This window comes from Passer domesticus, chromosome 12 (genome assembly GCF_036417665.1).
Source record: "Passer domesticus isolate bPasDom1 chromosome 12, bPasDom1.hap1, whole genome shotgun sequence".
Classification (NCBI taxonomy): Eukaryota; Metazoa; Chordata; class Aves; order Passeriformes; family Passeridae; genus Passer; species Passer domesticus.
In genome coordinates, this window is record NC_087485.1 from 4298563 (window position 1) to 4325910 (window position 27348).

A 27348-nucleotide genomic window follows, 5' to 3' on the forward strand; every position below is an offset into this window, starting at 1 on the left:
AGGTGCAACTGCCTGTGAGTGTATCTGGTGCATATCAGAGCACTACGAGCTCAGCCACAAGCACCAGTGCCAGATAAACCACACCTCAAAATTCTTGTCTTGTCTCCCATTTTCTTTTTTATCTCATCTAAGCTCACTGTCTCTACATGCCCACTCACAAGGAAGATATACCTAGTCATCAGCCTCCCTATTCTTTTATTTTTATTATTTTATTATTTTAATGAAATTGTTTCCATTTCTTTCCAGTATATTGTTCATTTGTGAGGTTGTGACATAGAGCTGGAAACTGCAGATGCCAGTGAATTCTAACAGCACTTCTAAAAACACATACCTCTACATCTAATCCTGGCAGTAATCTACCACTAGATAAAGTGTATTATTGTCTCCAGAAATATTACATCTGGCTCCAAATATACAGCTGCAGATACACACAGGAGTCAACCACACTGCAGAGAGAAAACTGTCTTCAGGATGAATACAAGTCCTGGTCCTTTCAAGAACACAGGCTTCATCATGAAGACTCAAAATGGTTATTTCAGTAGCTGCACTAGGTTTTACTCAAGAAAGGGAAACATAACTCTGTCCCTCAGTAACTACGAGCACCTTGGGCAAGTCATTAGGAAAACTTGGTGCACTCAATTTAGAAGCTCAGGTACTTCAAGTGGCTCCAACAACCTTTACCACATGAGTAAAGAACTGAGACTCAACCCCTAAACTTGTCATTTGTTCCCTCACACATTCATGAGCAGAATGAAAAGCTTGTGAGCTGCAAATTACAAGTCAATGCCAAACTTGCTGGATGAGGTTTTGAAGACGTCAGACTAGACAATCACAATGTTTCTTCTCAGGCGTTAAAAACTACGGTCCCTGACTAATGCTGCACCCATTCAGTTTTCCTAGCAGGAAAAAATCATCCTAGAACAAAGAAGAATGGCAACTGTATTGTCCTTGCTGAGAATGAAGTAGCACAGGCTTGCAACACTGCCATCTGTCCCAGACAAATAAACAGAGCTATTGACAAGGCATGTTAGGAGAACTATCCATCAACATTACAAAAGCATAAGTAGCCATGGCAGACCATTAGAATGTTGGATCAGAAGAGATGAAGACGACACTTTTGGTGCCAAAAATTGTTTAAGGCATATACACAGGTGCAAAAATTCATCCATTTCACTAGCAGGATGAATACAACCCTTGATCCTATTGGTCCTGTTTCCAGCATTCAAACCTGCTCTGAGCATCTGCAGTTCACAGGTGCTGAAGGTTTAGGGGAAGAAAGAAAACCCACGGTGACCAAAGCTTTATGGAATTTAATTGTCTCCCTAATAATCCACATCACACAATTGCTCTCCACATCATCTAATTAAAATGCCTTCAAAATGACAATTCTACAGGAATCTTGGATGCAAGTTGTCAGACCATTCCCAGAAATTACTCCGGCCCCGTCAGACACAGATGATCAGCAGCTCCTCTGCCATTATACTTGAAGTTTGGACTCCTTGAAATCTCAGTCATCTCATGAACCATTTTAATCAATTAATGACATTCATTAGTATGGACTGACATTATCTGGAGACAGAAATCAGTAGCTGAACCATCAGCATGTCTTTAAAAAGGCTGAAACTGAACCAGGCAGAGGATGGAGATGATTCAGGTGATGCTCTATGACACTTGGTTATAGGCCAAGAAAAAAAGTCTAATGCTCTCCACAAAGGAAAGCATCAAAGGTGTGAATTCAGACTACGGACAGAATTCAAGAGGCTAAAATATGTCCCTCTGAGTTACATAAATACTTAAGTAAATGTAGTATAGCCATATACAACTGCATTATGGAAAAATAAGAAGTACATACTCCTGATCTCTTCCTTTTTCTTCTGAATGGCTCCAAAATGCTCTAGGGCTATCATTAAAAAACATACATGAAACCAAAGAATTTAATAAATCTGAGTCTTTGCTTCTCCAATTCCAATGAGCAATCAAATGAAGCCCAGGAAAATCCAGCTTACAGTGAATCAAACGCTAAGACTCAAATCAGGTGTCCTGGTTTCTGTACTGTATTCCAGTCCTGGCATTTCAGCATGACACCAGAGCCAAACCCAGACAGTTCACTGCCCAGAAAACAGACATTCATGTGGCAAAAACTGCACTTCTCATCTAACTTGTTCATCTGGCCAGGCTCCTGCACATCGTGCTAACATTCAGTGTCAGCCAGGCACAAGCTCTCCTATGCTCATGTTTTGATTCTAACAGAAAAAGCTTTGAGAATGCAGGATCCCAAAGTGTTGACATCAAGTTTTAGCAGAATTTAAAATGGGGATTGCAGGACTGGCAGACAGCAGCAGCAGAAGTCATCTCTCTCCCTAGCACCCAGGTTCACTGGAGTGCCTGAGACAAAACTAACTCCATGCTAAAGTCTGTATTTATAAACTGTTAGAAATACCCTATGGAAATATTACAGGTTTTCCTTAGAAGGTTTTTTGCATTAGTTTTGTTTTGTTTGCTTTTTAGTATTAATTAGTGCTGCATAATGCACCAGGGACCCAAAGCTAATGGCAAACACAGCTGAGGGGACACAGTCACTCTGCTGCTCTCACCAAAGCTCTGCAGTTCTCAAAATATGAAACCTTACTATGTGAACCTGTCAGTTTTTACAAGTCTTTTCTTTATTGTTTATCTAAAACAATATTTAGAGATGAGTTTTCCACCATTCATCAGAAATGGTAAAAGCAGAGGATGAAAAAAGCACAAATTCCCCCAGTCAAATAAAAAAATTGCTATTGTTGTTCTTTTTCTTTCTAGCAAAATCTCCAGCAAACAGAACAGTAAATTTGCAAACCCAGTGAGACTGATCAGAAATTACATTAGAAATTACATGCTGGCAAGAGTTCATCAACAACATGCAACAATATCTCTACTATGGGAAGAAGGAAATCTAGGACAACTTTCCACAGCCACTGTTCAAATCTAAGCCTTAAATTTCTGAATAGGGCAAGAACACTGAAAAACTGAAAGCACTGATCTGGCAAACATAATGGCAGGTCTTTTGTGCTCTCATTCTACAACACTGCACTTTATAATTTGTGCATAACTCATTCACAGAAACCTAAGAGTAAAACCACCATATGGTGAGAAGAAGCAGAATTGAAAATGGTTTATTTCTCGGTGTTTTAATCCCCTTTTGTGAAAACAATGTGTTTCTATAATGCTAAATAACAAATTATGCGTCTGCAGACTCAGGTTCCTATTTCAGTACTGAAAACAGAAAACTCAAGTCTTCCTGCTCTACTCAAATTCTTTGTAAATTATTCTCAAAGAGCAAATGAGATTTCTCATTCCAGTTGTATTCCAGCATGATCAAGACTTACTCCTTCCAGCTCAGAACCTGTAACACTCTTTCATTTTAGCGATTATTAGAAATTAGAGGATGCCAATATTTTATCTGGCAGTCAAAGAAAGCCTTTGAAGTTTGATGTCTACAATGTCAAAAGACAAGTAACGACAGAACTTGATTTGTGCAGATGAGAAACTACTTAAAAATCAGCACAGAAATTTCAGCAACACCCAGTCAGGATCTGGGCTCTCTGAATGCGTTCCAGCAAATGCTTCCTCTTCTAACCAGAATGTGCCTGTACACAAGGGTGTGAGTTAGAGATAGTGACCTTAAATACACACACGGGGAGTTGAACATCCACTCTCTGCATGCTTAAAAAGAACAAGGAGAAAAGCACAGCATTCTTTTCAGATTTTGCTGTGCAGTTCTAGACACCCCTTTCTGAACACTCGCCCCTCAAATTCGGGTTTGCTGTGCCTGGCAGTCTCTTTTGTGTCTTTTGCAACACTGCACACACACAAATTGCCTGTGGTTTCATGCTTTGCTTCCCATTTAAAACTAACACTTAAACAGTAGCTTTATTTTTGTTAAATAAAAGCTTTTCTTTTTTTTCCTGAATTCTGACATCTATTTCTCCTTTTCAACCTGAGGGGGAAATTATTTTATACAACTGACACAAATCATTCTTAGGAGTAGTATCTTGTCTTTACCGCTTTGATTCACTAACTTTCATTCATGTTATTCCTCAGCTTTTTGTGCTGTCACAAAAGCAATGACAGCAGGCAGCACAATGTTAATTTTTGTAAGCTCTTACAACAGATATATGTTGGAGACTCCAAACTACAAAGAAAAAAACTTAGATAAGGAACACATAACCAAAAAAAGACCATATAACATAACCAAATACATAACAATGTGTCATCAGAAAGAGCCACTTTTCCCCAATTCTTATGTTGACGGGGATAACAAAAAGAAGTCAGGCAATTTCTATATGTGGCTGCAATCCATCTCCTCCTGCAGGCAAGATGAGTTTTTTATTATCCACTGAATGTCAGACAAAGCCTGGACAACAGATGACGCCTATATTGTCAACGCTCTGGTTGGGGACAAGAGACCCTCTGTGTTTGGGGTGTTAACAGCAGCTGGCTGTGTTCATTCAGCTTTTGAGTTTCTCAGCAAGCTCAGGTGCCAGGGAACCAGAGAAAGGGTCCAGGAGAGGAGACAGCTGTCAAAGCCCAGCCTCAAAACTCTGGCCACCGCTCAGCCCTGCAGGCAAGTCCCTCTCTGGGGAGACATCCCGCACTTTTCACACACCCACCAACTCTCCACATTCCAGCAGTATCAGCTCCTTGACCAACAAAGCAGCCAAGAGCAGAGGGAGAGCTGTATTTACTACTCTGTATCAGCGCCGTGATGCGCGACTTTTGAAGCCGTTTGTCCGCAGTGACGCGCTCTGCCTTCCCCCCGAAGATTATGAAACCACTCTCAACCCCAGAGCTTCCTCCCTCACACGGCCTTCCAGAGCTGGACTCTGCCGCGAGCACTCCCTAATTGCTTCAGCAGAAGCTCACAGACGTCAGCAACTGGACTTTCTGCTCCTTATTCCCTGAGAAAGCCGAGAAAAATCTGCGGAGAGCAAGCCTTCGACTGCAGGTTTGGTGTTAAAGCCGGGTTTTGGCCAGCTGTGCAGGGGAGATGAAGGCTGACCCTGCGTGCTCCAAGCTGTGCTCCCTGACCAGGGTGACTCCAGCCAGCACCACGGCAGTGAATGCACAACAAGCTTCTGTAATCTCTCTGACATCTGCAGCTCAACTCATCCCAGGGAGGGAGGCAGACCTTCCAAGCCATCAAAACTGAAAAATCGGAATTGTTTTAATTGCACAACAAGGGAGAGGAGCTCATCAGCTCCTACGTTGACCAGTATGTTACTGCCCTTCCAGAAACTTTGCCCCAGCTTCCAGAAATCTATTCTGATGATTTTAACAGGCTGCTTTAACCTTTAAGGCTCTTGGAGGTTTCTAGGTTTCATGCACCTTCCTTTAGGCCATGCCTTAGGCCTGGTAATGTATCACTGTCTACCTGCAGAACTTCTTGTTTAGCTCATTTTGAAGTATCTCATACTCAGAATCTGCCCGCTGTCATCAAAGAGTATCTTTTATTTTTGCCCAAAGGAAACCAAGTATGTCAAATACAAAAAGAAAAAAGAATTACTCAAACCCATTTGCTGCCACAGAGAACTAGATGCTTCACTTCATTTTCTATAGAGTAGCAAAAAAGGCACAGCCCCAAACCTGAAGAATCTGTCAAACTAAAATCATCTCACACATAAGATGCCTTATCACAAAGTAACACACAACAGCTGAGCTTATTTTCTCAAACTGCTTAAATTAACTTGGCAAAAGCAAGGACAGCACCACTTACAATGTGGTATGGTACAAGCTTACACTACGTGCCAGTTTTACAAAGCAACCATTCAGCCTGTGCCTTCCACATCCTTGCAGGCACAACCAAGCTCAAGATTCTCGACTAACACTGTCTCCTTACCAGCAAAGAGAACCTTTTCCTAATAACTCAGAGGCTCCTGGGATGCTGTCACAGCACAGCCAGGGTAGTAAAGTGCAGATAACACCACTATCCTGAACCAGCTCACACACACACCCTGCCCACCACTACTGCCAATATTCCTGCAGGCCGCTAATGCCAGCAAGCAGAACCCCTTGTCTTGACCAGTTTTGAGTTGAAACAATGTTCATTTAGCTCCATCAGTCCATAAATTGTACTGGGGTCAGCTTTTGACCAAGCACAGACATCACCCTGGGATCACAGAAGATGCACATCCCAAGCACCAGCACCCATCACTACTGACTGAGGGTGCTTCACACAGCAAGAGTATGCAGGATGTATCACTGTGAATTACATCAAGTGGACCAATTCAGGAAGAACACATTCCCTAGGCCAGGGGACAGCATTTACAGTCCCTGCTCTTGATATGAAAACTCTTGTTATGAACACAGCACTGGGGCTTTGCAAAGGGACAGCTGGTTATCAACCAACAGAAGGAAAGCAACGTCATTCAGCCTCAAAATCTCGTTGTCTATCCCACTTAATTTCTTTATCCTAAAATCTTGAAACACATCAAATAGAAAGCAAAGTTTCTGTATGAAAAAACCTGGTAAACCACTGTCTAGCACAACCATGCCCGACACGGACTGACACGAGCAAAGTCAGAATGAAGGCCAAAGGAAAAATTGGGTCAGGAGTGTTGAAGCACCTCTGACCTCACAGGCTGTCCCCAGTGAGCAAGGGATGGGATGTGTAGTAGTGGGAGTCTGTATTGTTGATACTCCAGCTCTGTAGATAAACAGAAACATCTGATTCTGGAAGCAGATAAGCAAACATCTTTCATCAGGGCTAAAAAAGACACATTTCAGAGCAATGTGCAATTGCTACTGATCCCTATCAAAAAGCTACCTTCAGATTTCAATTTCAGAGAAGAGATCAGCTTACACGTTGCAAAATAGTAAAAACCGCCCTCCACTTAGACAAGCAAAGCCTTGGCTAACCATATGTGGGATTATTTACTTATGTCACAGATCTGTGTGTCAGCAAAGCCACTATTTCACCAATCAATTTTGGGAAAAAAGGCCAAAAATGACTGCTCTCTGTTTCCCTCCTATCCTCCTACCATCCCTAGAGAAAATGGGAGGTGTCACAGGCATCAAAGGAAATACAAAACCCAACAGAAAACATTAAGCTAACTTATATGCAACAGCAATCTCTAAAACTACAAATTATAGCAAAATCTGAATGGCTTAGAAGGAAATTACATACAACATTCATTATGATAAGAGATGCAAGACAAATCTCCTAGAAGAAGATGGGTTTGCAGTTTCACAACATGCAGAGCAAGGGCAGGCAAGAAGTCAGCAATGGTGGGTACTTCTACAAAAGGTAAGGACTTCTAAGCCCACTGAGACTCAGAAACCCTTGCTTCCCTTTGAGGGTCAGTCACTGTCAGGCTGAGTATTTGCTTTGTTTCTCTGTGTCCCAGGTTCCCCATCTCCTCATATGAAGGAATTTTCTTTGCAAGGCACTTGGAGATCCATAGATAAAAGGCAGGGTAGCAGAACTAGGTCAGACAATGCTGATGTACACAATCAACTCTGCAATTTACATGGCTGGAAAGTGTAATTACAACTCTAATCACTTGTCTCAAAGGTTCAAAATTAGACAGGGTGGGTTTGATCCCAAAATGTAAGACATACATTTGCACTTGGTTTATATAGCTGCATAACAGCTTTTTAAAGTAAATGCTGCATTTCAGAAGAAAGCAGAGGACAAATCCAGGGATTAGCTAGAAGCCACGTCATTTCCTATGATGTATCTATTACTTTACCAAAACCTTTAAAAAAAAAAAACAACCAAAAACGCCACACACCAACATGAACTTCCTGTACTCTGACCACTGAATGAGCAAGCACAGTTACACTTCAAGAGATCCTCTGAGTAGTTGTACTATTGCACAAGCCACTGCACACAGCACCCAAAACTCAAATCCCAAGCTGCTGGTTTCTTCCAGTGCTACCTCGCTGTACATCTAAAAGTATGGTTAGACCAGGCCAAATGCTTTCTCTTGAAAGATATCCACAATCTATTGGCTTTCCAGTGGTGTGTAGTGTAATGCAACACACACATTTTCTACTTTTCTCTCCTTACAGAACCAAACCCCACAGATTTCCCTGATTTCAATTCCTAGCAGACACAGCACTAAAACCACCATCACAGCTGGCAGCAGCCGGAACCTTTTCAAAGGGCATCTGTGGAGAAACCCAGAAATGACTGGCACGGGATCTCTTAGAGGTGGTCTCACCACAAGGGCAGAGCACTGCAAGGAAACCTTTTTTCCAGCCCCGTGCCCTCGCTGCACGCCGATGAGCTCACTGGCAAGGCTGCCTGCGGAGCACCTCCGCCAGCCGTAATTCCAGCCGGAGGAACATACCAGCCACTCATAACCAAAATTATCAGGCTCCATCTCCAACACAGCAGCCAACACCGCCTTTGAAGTGGAAACTGAAGCCCAGGGCTTTTTGACTGTGTGATGAGGGTGCGGATAAACAGAGGCAGCCTTGGTTTCCTGGAAGAGGGGAGAGGAATGAGGGAAGCGATGCATAGCTGGGGAGGTCTGATGTTTGATTCAGCTCAGCTGAGCTCTCCCTTTCTTGCATACCTTTGCACACAGGGAGCTGGTGTGTTTTCTGAGGGCTCTGCTTGCTCGTTGGAGGTACGACAGGGACTGGCAGCTCCTGTTCAGGAAGTGGCCAAGAAATGTGGCCGCTCACAGAGGCAAATGTTGCTTCACCCACGCTTCTGCAGAAGAGATGGTCTCCCCATCTGTTCCTCCCCCCCAGCTCCCCAGATTCCAGAAGGACAGGACACAACAAATGGAGCAGAAACTGATGTTACTATCTTCTTGTAAAGCTGGTTGTAGCACTTGAGGCATAGTACAAACTATGTTTCTAAACAACAATTTAAAACAGAAAGAAGGTAAGTAAATCTCAGTGAATCCTCTCAGAAATTATTAATTCCAGTAGGTTGGATTTACTGGGTGAAATACACACACCAAACTGTGAAGCAACACCCAGCCACAGATTTTTTTATCATGTGTGTTACACAGAGAAAACATAGATAAGGGACATTTTATAGACTGGCAATGTGATGAAAGAGTAAGAAAAGGACACAGGTAAGTGCATCGTGTTTCCTTCTACCCAAAGGGTTAATACTAGCCTGGATGACCTCCAATTGCATAAGGATGATAAGCTCAAAATGAAAAGGCAAAGTCTCTGTTGGAGCCCTAAATGTTAAGGGTTTTTTTTCTCCTCTATCTCACATATGTCAGCTGTTACTGGAATTTATTGGTTAAATGGCCACAGAGACCATTTAAGTAAGAAGCAGCAACATAAACACAAGGGAATTTATTTTATGATTTGCAACGAGGTGCAAATCCTGCCAACCACTTTAAACAATCAAATCAAACCTAATTTCCCCTCCCTGGAAGGACAAAGAGTATATAAATCTAGAAGAACTGAAAAGGCCTGTTTTGCTTCTGATCCACACAAACGTTCCTAGTAGCAATTCTAATGGATTATGGTATCATCCCCACTCTTTCTTCAGGAAAACTAAGGCATGACACAAATAATCTCTTCTTACAGAGCAAATTGTTAAAACGGTTAAAAAAATGGCTTGCCCACAGGTCCCCAAGGTGCTGCAAGAGCTCTTCCCAAAATGCTTGGTCCCCAAGAGCCCAGATGTCCAGTGCCATGTGGGACACAACAGGAAAGAGAACCCTTTGCAGAAGGCTCAGGTTTGCTAGAGGCTGCTGCATCTGTCAGCCTGTGTATGCCCTAGATTTCTCTAAGTATAAAAATGGTCCCTCACTCTTACCTACTGGTAACTGAATTGCACCCTTTGTAACGACTGTTCCACAAGAAGTTTTACAACTAAGACTACATGCCACTCTTTTTTGCTCCTATTTCAAAAAACATTAAAATGAAAATGACAGAACAAGGTTTTCCCCAAAGGGCTGGCACTGGGGAAATGAAAAACAACCTGTTCGAGAAGCAAGCTTCACATGCCATCACTGAAATCCTCCTTCTGTGTGTTTGGCATCTGTCAGAGAATAAAATGGGCAAAATAAAAAAGCTCCGTCTTTAAAGGACAGAGCACTCTCCCAAGCCTGTTTATGGCCTGCCTCTTGTTAAAATGTTTATTTGAATTTATATATTTAGATGGGTTGTAAATGCAAAGGCTCCCTTCCTCATGCCAATCCTTCATGGAGACCGCAGGTTACATCTGCTAGTATTTATATGAGAAAGAACAACAAAAAATTTGCAGCTCTTGCAAACAAGGATAACCCACACATTATCATGTGTGCAACTGTGGTGCACTTCCACATTCCTTGTGGAGGAGATGAAAGGGCACCAGGCTGCTGAAAGCACCACACAAGACCAGCTACTCCGAGGAGCTCCAACATCAAGAAGTCTGCGCTGCCCCAGCAGCATCCCTGAGTGCTGGAGCCACTGTGGCTTGGACCCAGGAGCCAGCAGGCAATAAAAGTGGTACTCTGCTTCACACACAGCCAAACCAAGGTCCCTCTTAATGCCTCTCTCTTGACAAGGTGAGGGATACATTGATCTGCTGCCATTTATGCCAGTAACGGGATGACCTGGAGGGAGGTACAGCATCAGGATGGATATCAGGGAAGGCAGCAGGAATCCTGTGGTCACACCCTGAGTCATAACTTAAGAAAACTACCTGATATTCTGAACACTGATTTTTAACTCAAGGAAAAGGATACATCAGTAACAGGCTTCTTGCATTCATGCAAATCCTCACAGCAGAGCCTGCACCCAGGGCTCCTGTCTCTGCCAGACCTTTATTGCTGGACCAAAAAGGCAAGTCCGGAAGGCAGAACTACAAAACTGGGAAGCACCAGCATGTGAGCCTACAGCTGCAGCGAGGAACCAGCTGACCATCCCCACACACATGAATTAGCATGTTCAGTGGTGAACACAACAAAGATGGGCACCTCCCTTTTGTGTAATTCTGATCTACAAATATCTGTCACTGATAAGGTTATCCCAAAGAAATCCTTTTATATGAGAAAGGAGGAAAAAAATCAGTTGGCAGACATATTTTCTCCTCCAGCTGAGCCAGAAAGAAAAAGGTGAGCCCATATGCAGAACTGAAAAGCAGAACTCCTGCACCAAGGCTGGTTGCTGAGGAACAGTGGAATCACTCATAAAGTGGCTGTTCCAACAAAGGGGCTCCAAAGTGTGGTCACTGTATATTTACACAGTTGCTTTATCTGCTGTGGCTAACACAGCATATTTGCTTCTGTTTTTAAAAGTACGAAGTACCTGCAGAGGGGAGCACCAGAGCGAAGATAAATCAAATAAATAAATAGAAACCTAAAGAGAAGACTCACCAAGAAGGAGTCCTTCACCGATGAAAACAGGCACTGCAGTGCGCCTTGAACAGAGATGGGCAGGTGAGCCCTCAAATCCCACTGATCCCCTAAGAAATTACCAATTCTCCCAGCAAAAATTCAGCCTGAGACATGGGTGATACACTATCCCATCTAGCTCTGTATTTTTGGGATGCTTGTGAATCACTGCTGTCTCAAGAGGTCAGTGCCAAGATGAGAGAAACAATCCAAAGGTCAGCACTGTTAGTGAGCAAACAAAGGCAGAGAGAGACAGACCAGGAGGAAGAGACATCTCAGGGTTCCCACCTGAGTACAGCTGCTGCCTCCAACAAAAATCAATTCTTGTATGATTGGAAACAGCCACGTGCCTGCTCTGAAAGCCAGGCAGCAAATGCACAGCATGGGTGATGCTTCCTGCCCAACCTGTGGTAAAAGTTGTTGATTGGAGATTAGTGTTGTTGTCCTTGCTGTCAGCCTCTAGCAAAACGTTTACTAACTTTTCTGTGAAAAAGATAAACGAGTTCAAATTCTGCATGTCATAGGAACAGCAAGATGTTGCACAAAGAACAATCAAACGAGCAACAAGTGTGACAGATGAGACATTTCAGGATATCAGATTTCTAAGGCCTGCAATTAACCAAAATGTCATCACAACTCCAAAATCAACTTTGGTCAGAAAACCTTTCAGCCTGTACAAAAAGAAAAGGGAGATAAAAGGGAAGTAGAGAAGAGTAAGGAAGCTACCTCATGGCAACAGCCAGTTAAATGGAGTACCTTGCTCATTCAATCTTGTAAAACAAAGACTAAAGAGTCAAAAAGAAAGCAAAAGACACCTCCATACTTAATGCGCACAGCTATGTTCCACTCAGATCTAGAAAATACATGAGATATGACCAAGTCTCTTGCAGTCAAACATTTCTGGGATTTCCCACTACTTCTTGGTGACTAGACATTCATGCTCAATTCAGCCAACACGACCCAGCCATCTAGGATACAGACTGCTGAAATTCCCGTCACAGTGGCTCCTCTGAAAACAACTCCTAAGTATCTTAACCCAGCACTGGAGTCACCCAACCCGCCTGTCACTCCCACTGCTTATCTTCCAGAGTATCAGTTTCCCCTCAATTTAACCAGGCCATTAAAACTTAACTGTAAAAGGAGCTATTCATTAAAGTTTTGTCACATCCTTGGATGAAAATGCCCAAAACAGATGTGAAGAGTTACAAGATTTGCGTTCACAACCAAACCAAAAATGAACATAAACAATTATGGTACATTTGCACACAGCATGGGAGATCCCCCTCCTCCCAGCTCCCTTCATGCTCCAGTGCTCTCTTTTCAGAGGAAGGCAGCTGTTAGAAAAACAATGAGGGAATAGAGCATACGAGAATATTTACATCAAGAATGTAAGATTAGACCTCAGCAAGCAATTTTCTCTCTTATTTACACAGGCCAAGCACTCATGCGTATATATACTCATATATATATATATATATGCACAAATATATGTACACAAAGGATTCTGAAATAAGAAAGGATTTTCTTCACTATTTGCATCCTTGCAATCATAAAAGCACAGATTACTCTTAGTCAAATATTGTTAGAAACTACTAGATATTCGAGTTCCACACCAAACAGTAAAATGATTACAGCCTCCACCCAACTCCTGTACTGGTAAAGCACGTCATAATAAAGGCCACACACCCCAGGTGTTTGGGAAACAGTGAGTAATTCTTCCCCAGATTTATTTCTACTATACTTCATCCAGAGTCAATGTCCAGAACTGGATAAAAGTTAGTGGAAATGGTATAAATATGGACATTCTTTTGTTGTACTTCAGGACTCAATTCAGCATGCCCCCAACTATTTTTTCTCCCACAGCAAATGTACTTTACCATTACATTTACTGGAAAACATGTCTACTTCTAAAACACTAACGCTTTCTTTTAATGACCAACAGAAGTTACAATCCCCAAATTTCCTGATAAACTTGAGCAAATTACGTCTTTGGCAACTGTAGAGAACACTGTGCATTTCTGTTCTTGCCCTTCTATCTTCCCTGCTCCTTGCCTGGTGCTTTGCAGATCACACCAGCATTTGCTGGAGTCAAACACAATCCACACACCAAAACAGAGGTACCAGTACCTTGCTTATGTAGAATCTTTGTGCCAATCCAAGAACCTCCCCTAGACATGGGCACACAGTGCAATGGCCAAATTCATCTCCATCTGCCCTGAAGTGGTTAATGGTGTGTGACATGGAGCGAGCAGAGCAGGAGGAGGGGACTGGACTGGGAGCAATGCAGCATTTTGAGCGTAGCTGACTGAGGAGTTGAACAGTCCCAGGACAGGAGTTTGCTGGGAGATCTATTACGCAGGTTGTGACCTTCATCAGCCTGGACTTTTATCAAAAACCATTTTATGAGAATGTCAGAATGCCACACCACATTGCAGCATTCACATCAAGTCCGTCCTCTATACCACTCTCACTCTCTCAAAAACTGAAATTTCAGACAGTGCTGAAAAGTCTATGAATACATCTACAGTCCAGCACACACTGGAATACAGAAAACAATTTTTTTGTTCCTATTTCCAGGAAAAGGTTCCCAGAGTTCTCAGAAGACAGAATCACAGAATCATTTAGGTTGGCAAAGACCTTCAAGATCATTGAGTAAAACCATTAACCCAGCACTGCCAATGCCACCGCTAAGCCATGTCATCAGGTGCCATATCAACACATCATTTAAATCCCTCCAGGAATGATGGCTCCACCATTTCCCTGGGCAGTCTCTTCCAGTGCTTGACAACTCTTCCAGTCAAAAAAATCTTTCCTCATTTTAAACCTGAACCTCCCCTGGCACAAATTGAGATTATTTCCTGCTGTCCTCTCGCCTGTTAAATGGGATATTGACCACCACCTGTCCAGCTTACTGAGGGTGTACTTGATTCCCCCAACCAGATGATGGATAAAAATACCAAAGAGACCTGGTCCAAATACCAAGCCCTGGAGAACACCACTAGTGACCAGCCCCAAGTGGATTTAGCTTCATTCTCCTGCTGTCCTGTGGCTGCTGTGTGAAGGCCCTGGGGATGGGCTGCTCCATGAGCTTCCCCAGCACCAAGGTCAGGCTGACACGCCTGTAGTTCCCTTAATCCCCTTTCTGGCCATTCTTGTAGATGGGTGGCACAATCAGACAGGTACACTACTGTGTCTGAAAAGCCCAAAAGGTTTGCTTGTGTACCTAGATCAGGCCAAAGACACAGTGAAGTGCTCGCTGCACAAGCACATTTTACTGCTGTGCCTAGGCCATGGGTGGCCCTTCAGAAGCCCATTTGTCTATCTGCAGTAATTAACAGCTCTTCTGTGCTCCTTTGCTTTTCCACTCATCAGAGAGCCCTACCCAGCGAGGCAGCAGTTCCTGGCAGCCAGTGCTGGCACTGAAAGCAAATAATACAGATGCCAATTTCTCAGCTCAGTGAAAGACGGTGAGAGAGCCGGATAAATTGAGCTGTCTTTCTCTGGATGCTCCCCTGCAAGGTCTCCTTCCACCACAGGTCTGCTGCCACCAGGCAAACCATTTCACCTCAGCAGAACACTTCCAGAAAATAAATTAAAGCACTTCTCTGTGGAATAAACTTCATAATATTGCCTCATCACAGACACTCAGCCAGGGAGAGATCTACCACACAATCTCTTTCCACATGACTGCAGATATTTATATTGGCTGATGAAGAATAGTTGGGGCCTAAACCCTGCAAATATCTGCCAATTCTTCCCAAATGGCTCAGAACAGCCATTTGGAGAAAGGCAACAACAACAACAAAAAAATCTCCCTTCTCAACATGCTTTTACTGGCCAATCATTTACCTGCTTATGGTATAAACCATTGTGTGGTACATGGCACCAAGCTTGGAAAGGCAATGCAGCATCCACGCTAGCAAGTCAGTCAGCTCAAATCTGGTATTATGTGTGTCAGACCCACATATTAGTGAAACTTTGCTGATCTCGGTGTAGGTACTCTCACACTGGAGTTTGCAACAATTGGCAATTAGTTTCTAAAGAATGGTGGGGAGCAACTCCTCCTGAGTTCTGTAACAGTTATCACCGCTCCAGAAACTGCAGGTACATTTCTCTTTTGCAAAGCAGCAGAGCTGGTTAGCAGTGTCTGGCAATAACCTTGTTGAGAAAAATTCAGATTTAAAAAGCAAAATTTTACCTTTTTATCTAAAAGGCTAATATAACATAGCAGGTGGTCCTGGGCATTGTGTAGGGTATTTTAGGGTAAGTCTACAACTGCCATTATGAGTTGTAGCTACAGAGGCTGACAGACTCTGCTTCTCTCCACTCCAGCCCAGAGAAAAACCCTTAGCCTGACATGAGCTCAGGGAGATATTCCCTGGGATACAAGGTCACAGACCCACCTTTACATTTTACTTTCATAACTCAAGGCTTGACAGAACAGCAACCCTGAAAGCAGATCTGACATCAACAACTTAATCTTCTCTAATTGCAGTGTTGCCTTCAAAATTTAATATATTACCTGATGAAGGGGAAAAAAAAAAAACTAAGAAGCCTTCTCACACGCACACAGATTGCACCACACCTTTCCCAGCAGCTGGGAGGAGACGAGCATTTTAATGTACCTGGTGTTTCAGCATGCAGTTGAAGAGTCCTGTCTTTCTGGAGCAGACTGGTAGGTGGTTTGGCAGTTCCACATCTTTCCTTGCTATTTGGGTACCAATGGAGAAGTGACAGAGCAAGGAGCACAAACCCCGTTTCACCTTCCAGTCATCCTCAGTTAAACTTTTTTCCTCTTTTTTTTTAAAAGAAGAAGAGAATTCAAGCAAAGCTTTAGCTCTAAAAATTCCCAATAATAAACTGTAGTTATCAAAGAACTCTAGTTAATCTATAATCTTTACAGGAACAGTGTGGCAAGAACATGCACCTATAATGAAGTTCATACAGATGAATTTGTCCTAATGCAGCCAGAACTGGATGAACATGAGGTAACCAAAGCCCCCATCCCTGCCAAAAAGCTCAGCGCTGAGAGCCACTGGGCTATCAAATCAGGTTTATTTTTAAAGAGAATTTGGTGCTTGGGAAATTAATGTGGTAAGGTCCCTTCCTGTAGCTTATGTGATGTGAGCTAGCACAATATAAAATAATCCTCTGGCCGAGAAGCCAACCTTGAAGTTCTTTATTTAAGCTACAGTCAGTGAAAATGGACTCCTTCTCTTGGGCAAAGCTGTGACCTGACCCATTTCTGCTTTACCACTGCCCCCTCAGCTGGGCTACTTCAACCATTCGCAGGCCTGGAAGGTAAAGGTGATCAGGGAACTGATCCAGGCCAAAAACAATCCCCCCTCCTCTTTTTTTCCAGCACTGATGAATTTCCTGACCTCTCTCCCCAGGCTGCCTGTAAACAGCTGGACCACCCAGGCAAAGGGTGGTGTGGGGGTGGGAATGACAGGACAGGAGGCCAGAGGAGCTCCAGCCAGCTCTTACAGACAACTTCCCCGCTGACAGCCTTTGTCAGTGCAGCAAGGGCCTTTTCCAGCTCAGAAATGCCTTGAAACACACATTTTCTTCCCTAAAACTTGATTCAGCATTGGCAGTGTGCTCCCTTGCACAGCTGTGAAGAGCTTTGCTTACGCAGCTGATGAAAAGGGAGCTAAAGCTGAAATCAGAGTACAGAATCACAGAACCATTTAGGTTGGAAAAGACCTCCAAGACCATAGATTCCAACCATAAACCTCCATACACAATGTGGAAAAGTAGTTTTTTCCTCTATGGTCAGGCCTGGCTGGGAAACAATATCAAGCAGCAGTGACCAGTTTCAGTGTTTTGTCCTCTCCAAACCAGCAAGAGCTGAAAACACAGGACCTGTGTTACTCAAGTGATAAAAGATGAGTAAACTCTATTGAAATATTGTTGGGTTAGTCAACCCAATTCAAACCTGGAGCAGTGTGGATGTAAGAGCCTGCTTAAAACTGCTGGTGGAGCAGCTTATTGCAAAACTAAAAACTGCAGAGGAATCTAAGCCCACACCTGCCCACTTTTTAGAGACAGCACTGCTCTGCCTCCCACCAGTCAGGTATCTGTGTGCAAAGCAGACACAATTTGGAATTTCAAAAAGGCCATTCAGACTCTGTTTCAAGTGTAGCAAGGGAGTTGCTCTGCTCCTCTTGCCGATGCTTATCTCTGTCTAAACTAAAAACACAGTGTTAAATTTAACTGTTGTTCAAAAGCACATTTTAGCATCCAAACAGGAAACCGGAATAGTTCTGAAACACTTGTCTTGTCTCTTTTAACAGAGAGCAGTCCTCAGCCCCCAGAAGCACATGTAACATTTCCAAAAGCTGCTCGCTGTTCCCACAGACACACATACATGCTGCTCTGCTCACAACCACCCAGCCAAATTTAAAGAGTGTGAAAGCAGAGCACATCCAGCAATTGTTTCCATTCAAAGTGCCTTTTGTGATCCAAATTTGGGGGTGGTGCACATGGAGGAGATGAGGTTTCCAAATAGGGATGTCAAAATAGAGGCTAAATTTGAGAAACATCGAGCATTCTGCAGTGTTCTTCATCAGCATCTCCCAAGGGCTCCACTTCACCAAAAAAATGGGTGTTTGTGAGAGAACAACTCCAGCTTTTGGCCAGGAAGATCACTTTAGCACACTAGAACCACAACCTAGGACACTTTATCAGTTGTTCTGTATTAGCACATTTAGTTTCAAAAGCCTCTGCACTTTTGTATTTGTATAAAGTCTTTGCATTATTTAATAGAGAACCCTGAATGCACACATGGAACTACTGCCTGCTGACCTACAATGAACTTGAGGACATGTTGATTTTATCTGTTTTAACAGATTAGGTTTGCACTGACAGATGGACAATGTTACTGTTAGATTAATTAAAAATTAATACCATTAATGTTAGATGAGCATGAAACAAATTACCTTTCAGGTAACATACTTCTAAATGGGGGGGGGGGGGGGGGGGGAAGCAGTTAATGAAGTTTGCAGATAATAGCTCCTAGTGCCTTTAAATATATTTACCTGCATTTTTTTCTTCTTCTGTTTTTCCTCTGGCAATGTTTTTACTAGACCAGACTCTTATATTATCTATTTTATTTGTGTTAACTAACTGCTAGTATACTTACTCAAATTTATGGAACATAATGGCAAGCCAAATCATTTCAAATGTCCATTTCATGGAATATAATGTACTGGTCAAGATTTACAGAACTATTAAAAATCCATCAAATCACTCTATTTTCTACCATTAGCTTTTTGTTAGCAAGAAAACAAGTGAGTATTTCCTTCAGTTTCTGCTAACTGGCATTCTTACAAAGCCCATAGATCAGTTCTCATTCTCATTCTCCTTACATTTCTGAGGCAGAAGGTTCAGGCTTTTGGGTAACATGCAGCTGGTAAATTTTTCTGACATCACTACCCACACAATTTTGTGAAGGCGCCCATTCAACCATTGTTTGAAAGCAAGTCTTCAAAATTACTAACCAGGGTAAAAATTCTGCAGTGCCAAGAAGTCAAGCTGAGCTACTCATTTCTTAGTATCCACAATTCAATTAGCTGCAAATACCACAGCAGCAGCAAACCAGAGTTTCAATTTCTGCTGGCACATAACTCCATAAACTCAGTGAACAGATTTAAAACAAGTAACCTCTCCACAGCATAAATCAGACACTGATACTTAGAAATATCTTCCCAAAAGAAAGAGATACAGGATGAGGGAGAGATTAGGAGTATTTTTAAGATCTGTTATTTTAAATCTGAGCTATAAGATCAATTGCTACTGCAATTATCAGTTTCACATTTTTATATCCAACACTAAAAGACTAAATATGTCGTAATAGAAGAAAATTCTTTCTCCACAGTACCCAAATATCAGAAATCTGATATCCACTGCAAGCCTACAATATAAAGAATATAACATTCCAGTGGTCATGCTGGGCAAATCAACCCGAAGCAACGAGGACCCAAGTTATTAAAAAGGATGTGCCTGACTTCAGTGACAGCACATACAGGCATAAACTTTAGACATATATATAAAGAGCTGTCAGAGGACACACATTTGCACTCATTTTACTGTTTATGATGATCAAGATAAACTGGCAATGGATGCAGAGTTCTGTGTATTTTAACCCCAGCTGTAAAACTAACTCCAATAATTGTGTTTTGAGTTCAAGATGGTAAAAGACCTTGCAGGCCACAAGCTGGTAGGTTACTGGAAGGCACAGAACAAGCAGAATATGGGTAACTGCATGGAATGTGGCAGTTCTGATATCCTCATAAAATTTTATGTGTCAGGATGTTCAGTGAAATTTAAAGGAACTTTTGCAATCAATTTCAGTGGCAACTGAAATTGATTGGTATCACTTGAACATCTACAACACAACCAGTTTTTTACAGGTCCATGTATAATTCTAGTATTTTGTGGTGCAAATCAAAACGGGTCAATTTCAGCACATTACTCAGCACAGCATTCAGTTATTTTATAATTAGTAACAGGTTTTTTAAAGGTCATTTTCAGGTAACTCTTTTGCCCCATGGTTGTATAAACTCCTCCACATTTCTTCTCTGAGGGCAAGAAAGGGGAAGGAAAGGGAAGAGCTCTCAACTTTGTTTCTGGAATTTTTTTTCCTAACTACTGCTTTTCTTTCACTTTCTCTGGCTTGCACTGCTACATCCCCACCCTTGAGACAGAGTTCCAGAGCATTAGCAGCTCCTGGCCCAAATGTTCAGCCACACAGCCCAAAGCAAGATCTGGGTACCCTCTCCATGGGACAAGCTCTGCTGGTAGCACTGGGCATGGAGGGCATCTGAAACACTTGTCACACTTGTCACATGGGTGCTTCTTCTGGTGTCCTCAGCTGCTGAACTACTTATTAACTTTGCTGCCTTCGACCTGTGCCACATTTTGACAAAGTCAGAGAGAAGCTGTTAAACAATCACTTTTGACAGGAGGGGCCTGGCATCCCTGTGGAACACAGACTAACAAAGCCTGTTTGCACTCCGGTTGTCACAACAGAATTTAGACTGGTGACTTGTTTCAAAGGTGAACTTGAGCAGATATGAGCAGGTGAAAGGCATCACTATGAGGTCACCACCCTATTTCACCACAGGACAGCCCTCACCTACAGAAAATCCAGCTGACATCCTGAGTCCCATCTGGACTCAGTCTTGCATCCCAGAAGTGATATTTGACCCTCCATCACCACTCTGTTCTTTGGCCTCTGATCTAAGTCCTCCAAGAATACTGATAATTGCTGTGGAACCATGATTATCTGATGTTCTGTTTGAATTTCAGATGGCACAAATACTTGGGGACACATTCACAAAGGGACAGAGGTGACACAACTGTGCAGTGTTTAACTCCCAGGCACACAGCTCCCCATAAAATACACCCAGCAGCACGCCAGGCTTTGCCACCTGGTCATAGCACAGTTCCCTCTCACCAAAGGTGCTCGTGAGAAGAAGAGGTATTTCCAGAGAGAAGAACCTGCATCAGATGCAACCCTGAGCTACAAAGATGTGAGAACACACTGGGGTTTTTTTTTCCTGTGAAATCAGTTCATTCACATGATTTTTTAACATTTTCTGGGTAGTTAGAGGGGAGGCTAAAAATAAGAAAAAGAAAAAAAATTCCGAAAGAAGTACAAAAATAAACCCCAACTTTACTGGGCTCTGAGATGCACCAGACAGGCAGTATCAATGCCAGCAGAGATCAATACTCCCACAAAATAGTGTTCTGCTGTGCCTAGAAAGCAGAGGGAGCAGGAAGGGATATCTAACACAAAACCACCCAAGTCTCTTCAAGAATAGCTGTGAGAGCAGCAGCGAGTTCTGCAGCACACGTACAAGTAATTACTGTCAGGACTCCATCTGGATCAAAAGTTTGGCCACTGTTTTACTAGCAGCTGAATCTCCAAGTTAAAACTGAATTTTGAGTTATGAGCCAGTACCTCCCTGTAATTCTCCTTTCTCCTTCCTCGACAACCACAGCACTTAACCAAGGATTTTTTTGTTTGTTTGTTTCTTGTTCTTATCCTGCAGGACAATTTTGATTCAACCAAGAAATTTAACTCAGAGGCATACGTAATATTATTTTCACCGCAAACCATCCCACCTTTCATTTTTAAACTATTCTGTGGCAACCTTTTAGTGTTCCAAATAAATATAAATAAAAGAAGATAAAAAGAAAAGCAAACAAACACGCAACATAGGTTGCCCTCACCCAGACAGGGATGAAAAAGAACAAAAGCAAGCTCTGCACAGCTGTAAAGCCAGGTTTTTTAAGTTTAAACATGGAGCTTCTGGTCCAAGCTTTGCTGTGTCCCATTTCCTACCTTTTATGAAGTTCTTAACAGTGTACAAATGAGATCATACAGGAGGAACTAATTAACTGTACTTTCTCTCTGCTGCTTACCTTGCAATAACTTAGCTATGTGGAAATGTCCTCATGCACAGACTCCAGACTCAGCCTCCCTCAGTCCACAAGAATACCCTGACCAAACTAAATACTTTTTTTAGATTACATTTTTCCCAGTATCCACACTGGTAGAACTGCCCTCTGGCAGAGAGGGAATAGAAGAAACTCCTACTGGTGAGCTCAAGCATCCAGCACTGTCCATCAGTGCACGTCTAGCAAAGCACCTCAGAAACACAAACACAGTCATTTCCCCTGTAATAATTTTCTAGCCTCCAGCAATTCACAGCTCTTCTGGGGAGAAAGAAACACCATGCAGTTTAGTTCCACTACAAAATCCCATGAACTACATTCAAATAAAAATAAAATTCAAAAAAGAACTAGGCAATAAAAACCAAGGCCCAAAAAGTAAGCTTTCAGCTTTGAAGAGACTTTTATCACACTCCAGTTGTAAGGTCCCTATTCCTCCTTCTGTTCCAAAATGACTTTCAAGGCCAGAACTACAGCAACCCTGTCCAGAGACAAACCTGGAAACTGTGTACCATAAATTCAAAGAACAGGCTGCAGCTCCTGGAAAAGGACCATTTTGATTTTATATTTCCACTCCCAGTATGGGGCTTGGTGTTTGATGTGGCAGATTTCAAATGAATATGTCAATACTGACCAGGAAGAGCTGGATTTAATACAAGGCATTATTAATTGGTGCTTTTTTGTTGCTGTTGTTTTTAATTAGCTTTTGCTCATTGAAATTCCATCCGACTGTATTGTCAGCCAGGTTCTGTGGAGTAAAAGTAAGTCATGCTACAGGTTCCACCTGTAAAGACTTTTATCGTATTTGTGAGCTCAAACTGTAACTCAGGTTTCATCTTCAGCCTGTAACACCAGTAACTCATCAACCACTTCCTGCTGAACCAGCCTGTGCTCAGGCAGTTCCCTCACATGGCTCCTGATGTCTCAGAGCACAGTCACTCCCCTCTCCATCCGAGCCCTACGACATGCGTGTGCTCATTTTTAGTGACTCTTGCACTGAAGACAAGCCCAGTTCAACAACACCGCGTGAGTAATACTTCCATAATCTATTGTGCAAAGAGTTAAAGATTAATACTGTTTTACAGGAGATGAAATAAAGGTGGAAAGGGAAAATAAATACCATTCTGACAACTATGCACGGAGTCAGCTGTAAATCAGAATTCCTGGCCTATCAGTCAGCCACACACAGCTATTACTGTAAGACATGCAAACATGACTTATGTCCTAAGACATCAACTGCAAGGGACCAAAAGTAAACACCCACTCAAAGGTTTCATGATCAAGAAGAATTAATAACTGATTAACTTAATATAGATTAATTAGAAAGGTGAACAGAGTTACTGCCTATTTTTGAGGAACCATGACTAATTCTTTTACGTCTTGAGGACTTGATATTTCCTCGTGCATCTCAACAGCCCCTCCTTCACCCCTCTGGCATTGTTTTTTATTGAAATCATACCCCAATTCTGGTTCATCTAAAATTAAATCAAACAGGAAATAATGAACATGTGTGGCTGTAACAGACCTTTCAGTGCCTGAGGAGCAGCTGGATTTAAAAGCAATCACCAAGGTTGGAGCTTTTGGGGATCCAATTCCACCCTGTATGAAGATCACTCATACAAAAGGCTAATTCAAGAGGAAACCACCCAATTCAGTGAGTGCCAGACCCATGAAGGAGTCAGGATTTGGGTGGTAGAGAGTCAAATCTGATACAGTACATGGAGTGGGGGTCCAGACAACATTGCTCATTTGTTTTCAGCTTCCTGTCAAGTTTTCATGCAGACCAATAGCAATGAATCATATTCTGAGATGTCAGGTAAAACCTGGTCAGTAATCAATGCAATACAGGAAGACACCATGTCTGAAAAGGATTAAACAGATTTTTTTCAATTCTCATGAACAAAAAGAACCCTACCGTGTTTTCATTTCACAGGCTGGTTTACTAATTATAACTATATCCTACAGAGGTGCTAAATTAGTGTGGCTTTTCCAGTAAAATAGGAATAATCTGGACTATCTTCTATTCTGATCAGAGAACTGCCCAAGAAGTTGAAACACAGTTATTTATGTGGCACAAACAACCTTATCCAAGGACACATATTCTTCTAGAAGGAAACAACCAACGTCAAAACTCAAGTGGAAAAAAATGCAATGTCAGCATCATATTGTTTCCTGACCTGTTCTAAATTAGGTGATGTGATATTTTCATCTGGGATACACCTAAATTGTGCAATTACCATAACACCTCACCTAATTAAGGCAGGACGCCCACTCAAGGTCTATTGCTGTTCCAAGATGAAGGGAAGAAAAGGGCAGCACTACCACCCCTCACAGTTTTCTCATGCCTTACCATAAATACAGCACCTGAGACTAAGGATGTCCATTCAGACCAGGCCTGGAAGGGAGTGTGAGCAGCTGGAGAAAAGCTGGGCTCAATGGTGCCAAAATGTGCAGTGGGAAGATGCAGCAGGATTAAAATAACAGTGAAACACCAGGAGGCCATTGTATCAGACTGACCATTACAAGGGATTAAGAAACCTCACTGCAACCCTTGGCCTGAACTGACCATGGCATCACCTTCCCCACTGCCTGCAAAAATCCTGGCAGAGGCACCTTGGTGCTCTGCACCTGCAGCCAGCAGGACTGGGGCTCACACTGTGATACAGGGAATAAAACAGAAACTGTTGAAACATTCTCATTTACTGTACTGCACTGAAGACAAGGGACCCTATCTCACAAGTGTATGAAAATCTCAAAGGCTCCAGGGACAAGTGAATTGGTTATTTCTAGCACGCAGGTCTGCCTCACTTCAGTCTACTGGGGCATGAGTTGGACAACAAAAGCACCACTGTGCTGCCAAACCTGAACACCACACATTAGAGAAAGCCAAAGTTTTAGCAAAAAAATTTTGTGGGAGGCTGAGGGATTATGAAACTACTCCAGTTTTGAGATCTTCCCAACAGTCCAAAAAAAAACATATAATGAACATTAGATTTTTCAATTGTCTGTAAAATAAGATTGCTCAATGTACAGAACATACAAAAATGGATTATTTATGGAGACCATGTATGTAAACAAAAACATGTGTTTAAAATAAACAACAGCAGCTAAAAAGAGGTTTTTATTTTTAAAAAGTCCTGTCTCCCTGTCATTTTGACTTGTGCTCCAAAAATCCCATTTGCATGGCTTCCATGGTAACTCTGCAGTTCTGCTCATTTTTACAAAAAATTATCCAAAAGCCACAAGAAGAGCATCCACTCAAAGCTTATGCTAAGGCCAGTCTCAAAAGCCATTGAGGAAAAGAAAGGAAAAAAAAAGAGCAAAAGAAAACCAGCTAAGTCGAGGACCAGACAACCTTCTATAATTTGGCATCACCAGTGAAAACTGTAAGAACAAACAAGCTTTTAGAGTTATCTTAACAACAAACAAGCGTCTAGAGTTAATAATCTCTTCTCATGGTCAATACACATAACTAGAGCCTCCTGCTAAGGTTCTGTGGCACATCTGAGAACACCAGCAGCAGGAGACTCACATCCCACAGGAGGCAGGACCGGATCCTTCTGCTGCTCAGAGTCAAACCCCACTGGAAGCAAGGCTGCGAACTGGCAGATAAAACCCTGGGGGTTTGGAACAGGCTTCCAAAGATTGGCAGTGGATGGGAGAAGCCTGTGGGAGATCCCTCATTTACAGCACGCAGAAAGGTGAAAAGGTCTTTGGTACAGGTGAACTACAAGCAAAGTTACACCTCTGCTGCCTTTTATGTCTCCCCGTTTAAACTACATAATTGTTTTAAACGGTCTCTCGGTTGCATGTTGGGTTCAAACTCTGGTCACTATGCTCAGATAGTAAATCAAATGCCTCAACCATGTTATTCTTAGCATGTGTTTTCACATAATTATTTCTTTGGTAAAGACAGCACTACCACAGAGAGCCCTTCTGGCCAGAACACAAACACACCACTTGCCTCTTTTTCCCAAAGAGGTGGTTCCTCCTTGACAGTTTTCAATGCAGGATCACCTCAAATAAGAAAAAAAGCTTTAAAAGCAAGGACACTGGTATGTACTGCAAGCACCCCTCATTTAATGGGAGCAGCACTAATTCACTTCACTAAATCACTTCCCAGCATTCTGACAAAGTTTAGGGTAGAACTGTATTTATAATTCTGTTAACAAAAACATAGCCAAGACTCCCAGGACACCGCTCCAAAACATACCATGTAGTAATTTATGCTCCCCCAACAGCCAGCCTTCCAATGTTTGCTTATGAGAAATTCTATAGGATGTTTTAGATATTACTAATTTGAACTTACAAAAACTGCACTCAAAAAGGAGCCCACCCAGAAGCCACGGGGAGAAACACCTGCCAAAGGACTGTCATCATCTCACAGTGCCCCTATCAACATTTCTGAGATCTGCCCAAGAGAAAATTCATCAGACAAGTTACTGGTCTGCTGAGGGCGAAATCTTTATTTTTAAGCTAGTTTTACATATATTCTAGGCTATGTCCTTGCGTTTCTTCACAGCACCCACTAACAAGGCACTGAAGATAGTAAATCTTGAGTTTCAAGACCTTGCTTTGTTGTATTTTTAATATCTGCACTTGTTAAAAAAAAACACCAAAAAACCCAAAACAAAACCCCACAAGTAGAAGAGCTATTATCAGAGAAGATAAAGAAAAGTGATTAACCAATGAAAAAATATTGGCCTTGTTGAGAAACATGCTTGAGGCAAAATAAGCACATTTTCAGAGGCCAGTTGGGCAACGGGTGGAAGTTTCCAAAGCCTGAACCAAGAGGGCTGCAATGTTATTAAAATGTTTGATTTCTAGGCTGTCAATGCTAGAGAAGACCATGAAGTGCATAAAAAGCACCAATTCAGTTGCAAGTTTCTGAGCTCATGGTCAGCAGAGTGACTGCTGAACGTAAAACGAAGCCACATGAGCAGGACCTGCAGATTTGTACCGCAGCCAGGAAGGGGAGAAAGGAGGGGAGGGAAGCAGCAGGGATCACATTTCAGCCCTTAAGCATCTCATCTCTTTGACCCTCTGCGTCTGATTCCAAGCTCAAATACAGTTCTGACGTCCAAGGTGTCACCCTATCTCCAATTAATCAAAGGAGAGTTCTGTTTAAGTAGCCCCTTCTCAGGAATCCCATGGCCTGGCTTGGAATTTGATCTCTGTCATAGCTGTCAACAGATCCACTTCTTGCTTCTCCCTTGCTTTTGTTTTTATCTGAGGCAGCTCAGTGAGCATGAAAGGAAACATGCAGGGACTGAGTAAAGGGATACTGGGGCTTTTTACAAGAATGAAGCATCATTTTTCCGTGCTGAGGACAGAATTCTGAAGAGACGTTAAACCCTCTGAAGTTACCATTTAAGACCATGCATTATTCTTAAAAATTGAGGGAACGTGAAGCTGAATTAAACCTGACTGTCAAAGAGCTGCCAGGATCTGTTTCATGAAGCCTAGTGTTTTCTGATTTGGGATTTTTTTTAATTGTTTGCCAATCCATTAACAAACTTTCCCGCAGTGCCCCCATGAGCATAAAGAATCTGAT

General features: G+C 42.4%; 1 protein-coding gene across 5 annotated transcripts in view; it reads right to left on the minus strand.

Moving 5' to 3' along the window:
- Positions 1 to 27348, minus strand: part of CMIP (c-Maf inducing protein) — a 130138-nt gene that overhangs the window by 73430 nt on the left and 29360 nt on the right. The window contains exons 1-2 of one of the 5 annotated variants that reach the window (XM_064386263.1): positions 20110 to 20359; positions 15959 to 16128 (exon numbers count right to left, since the gene is read on the minus strand). The exons of 3 other annotated variants lie outside the window; for them this stretch is intronic. In XM_064386263.1, the coding sequence (XP_064242333.1) occupies positions 15959 to 16128; positions 20110 to 20254 (315 nt within the window). In that variant the 5' untranslated portion in view covers positions 20255 to 20359. Of the gene's footprint in view, positions 1 to 15958; positions 16129 to 20109; positions 20360 to 27348 lie in introns of those variants that run through there. One more of the 5 variants, XM_064386266.1, reaches the window with a different exon arrangement.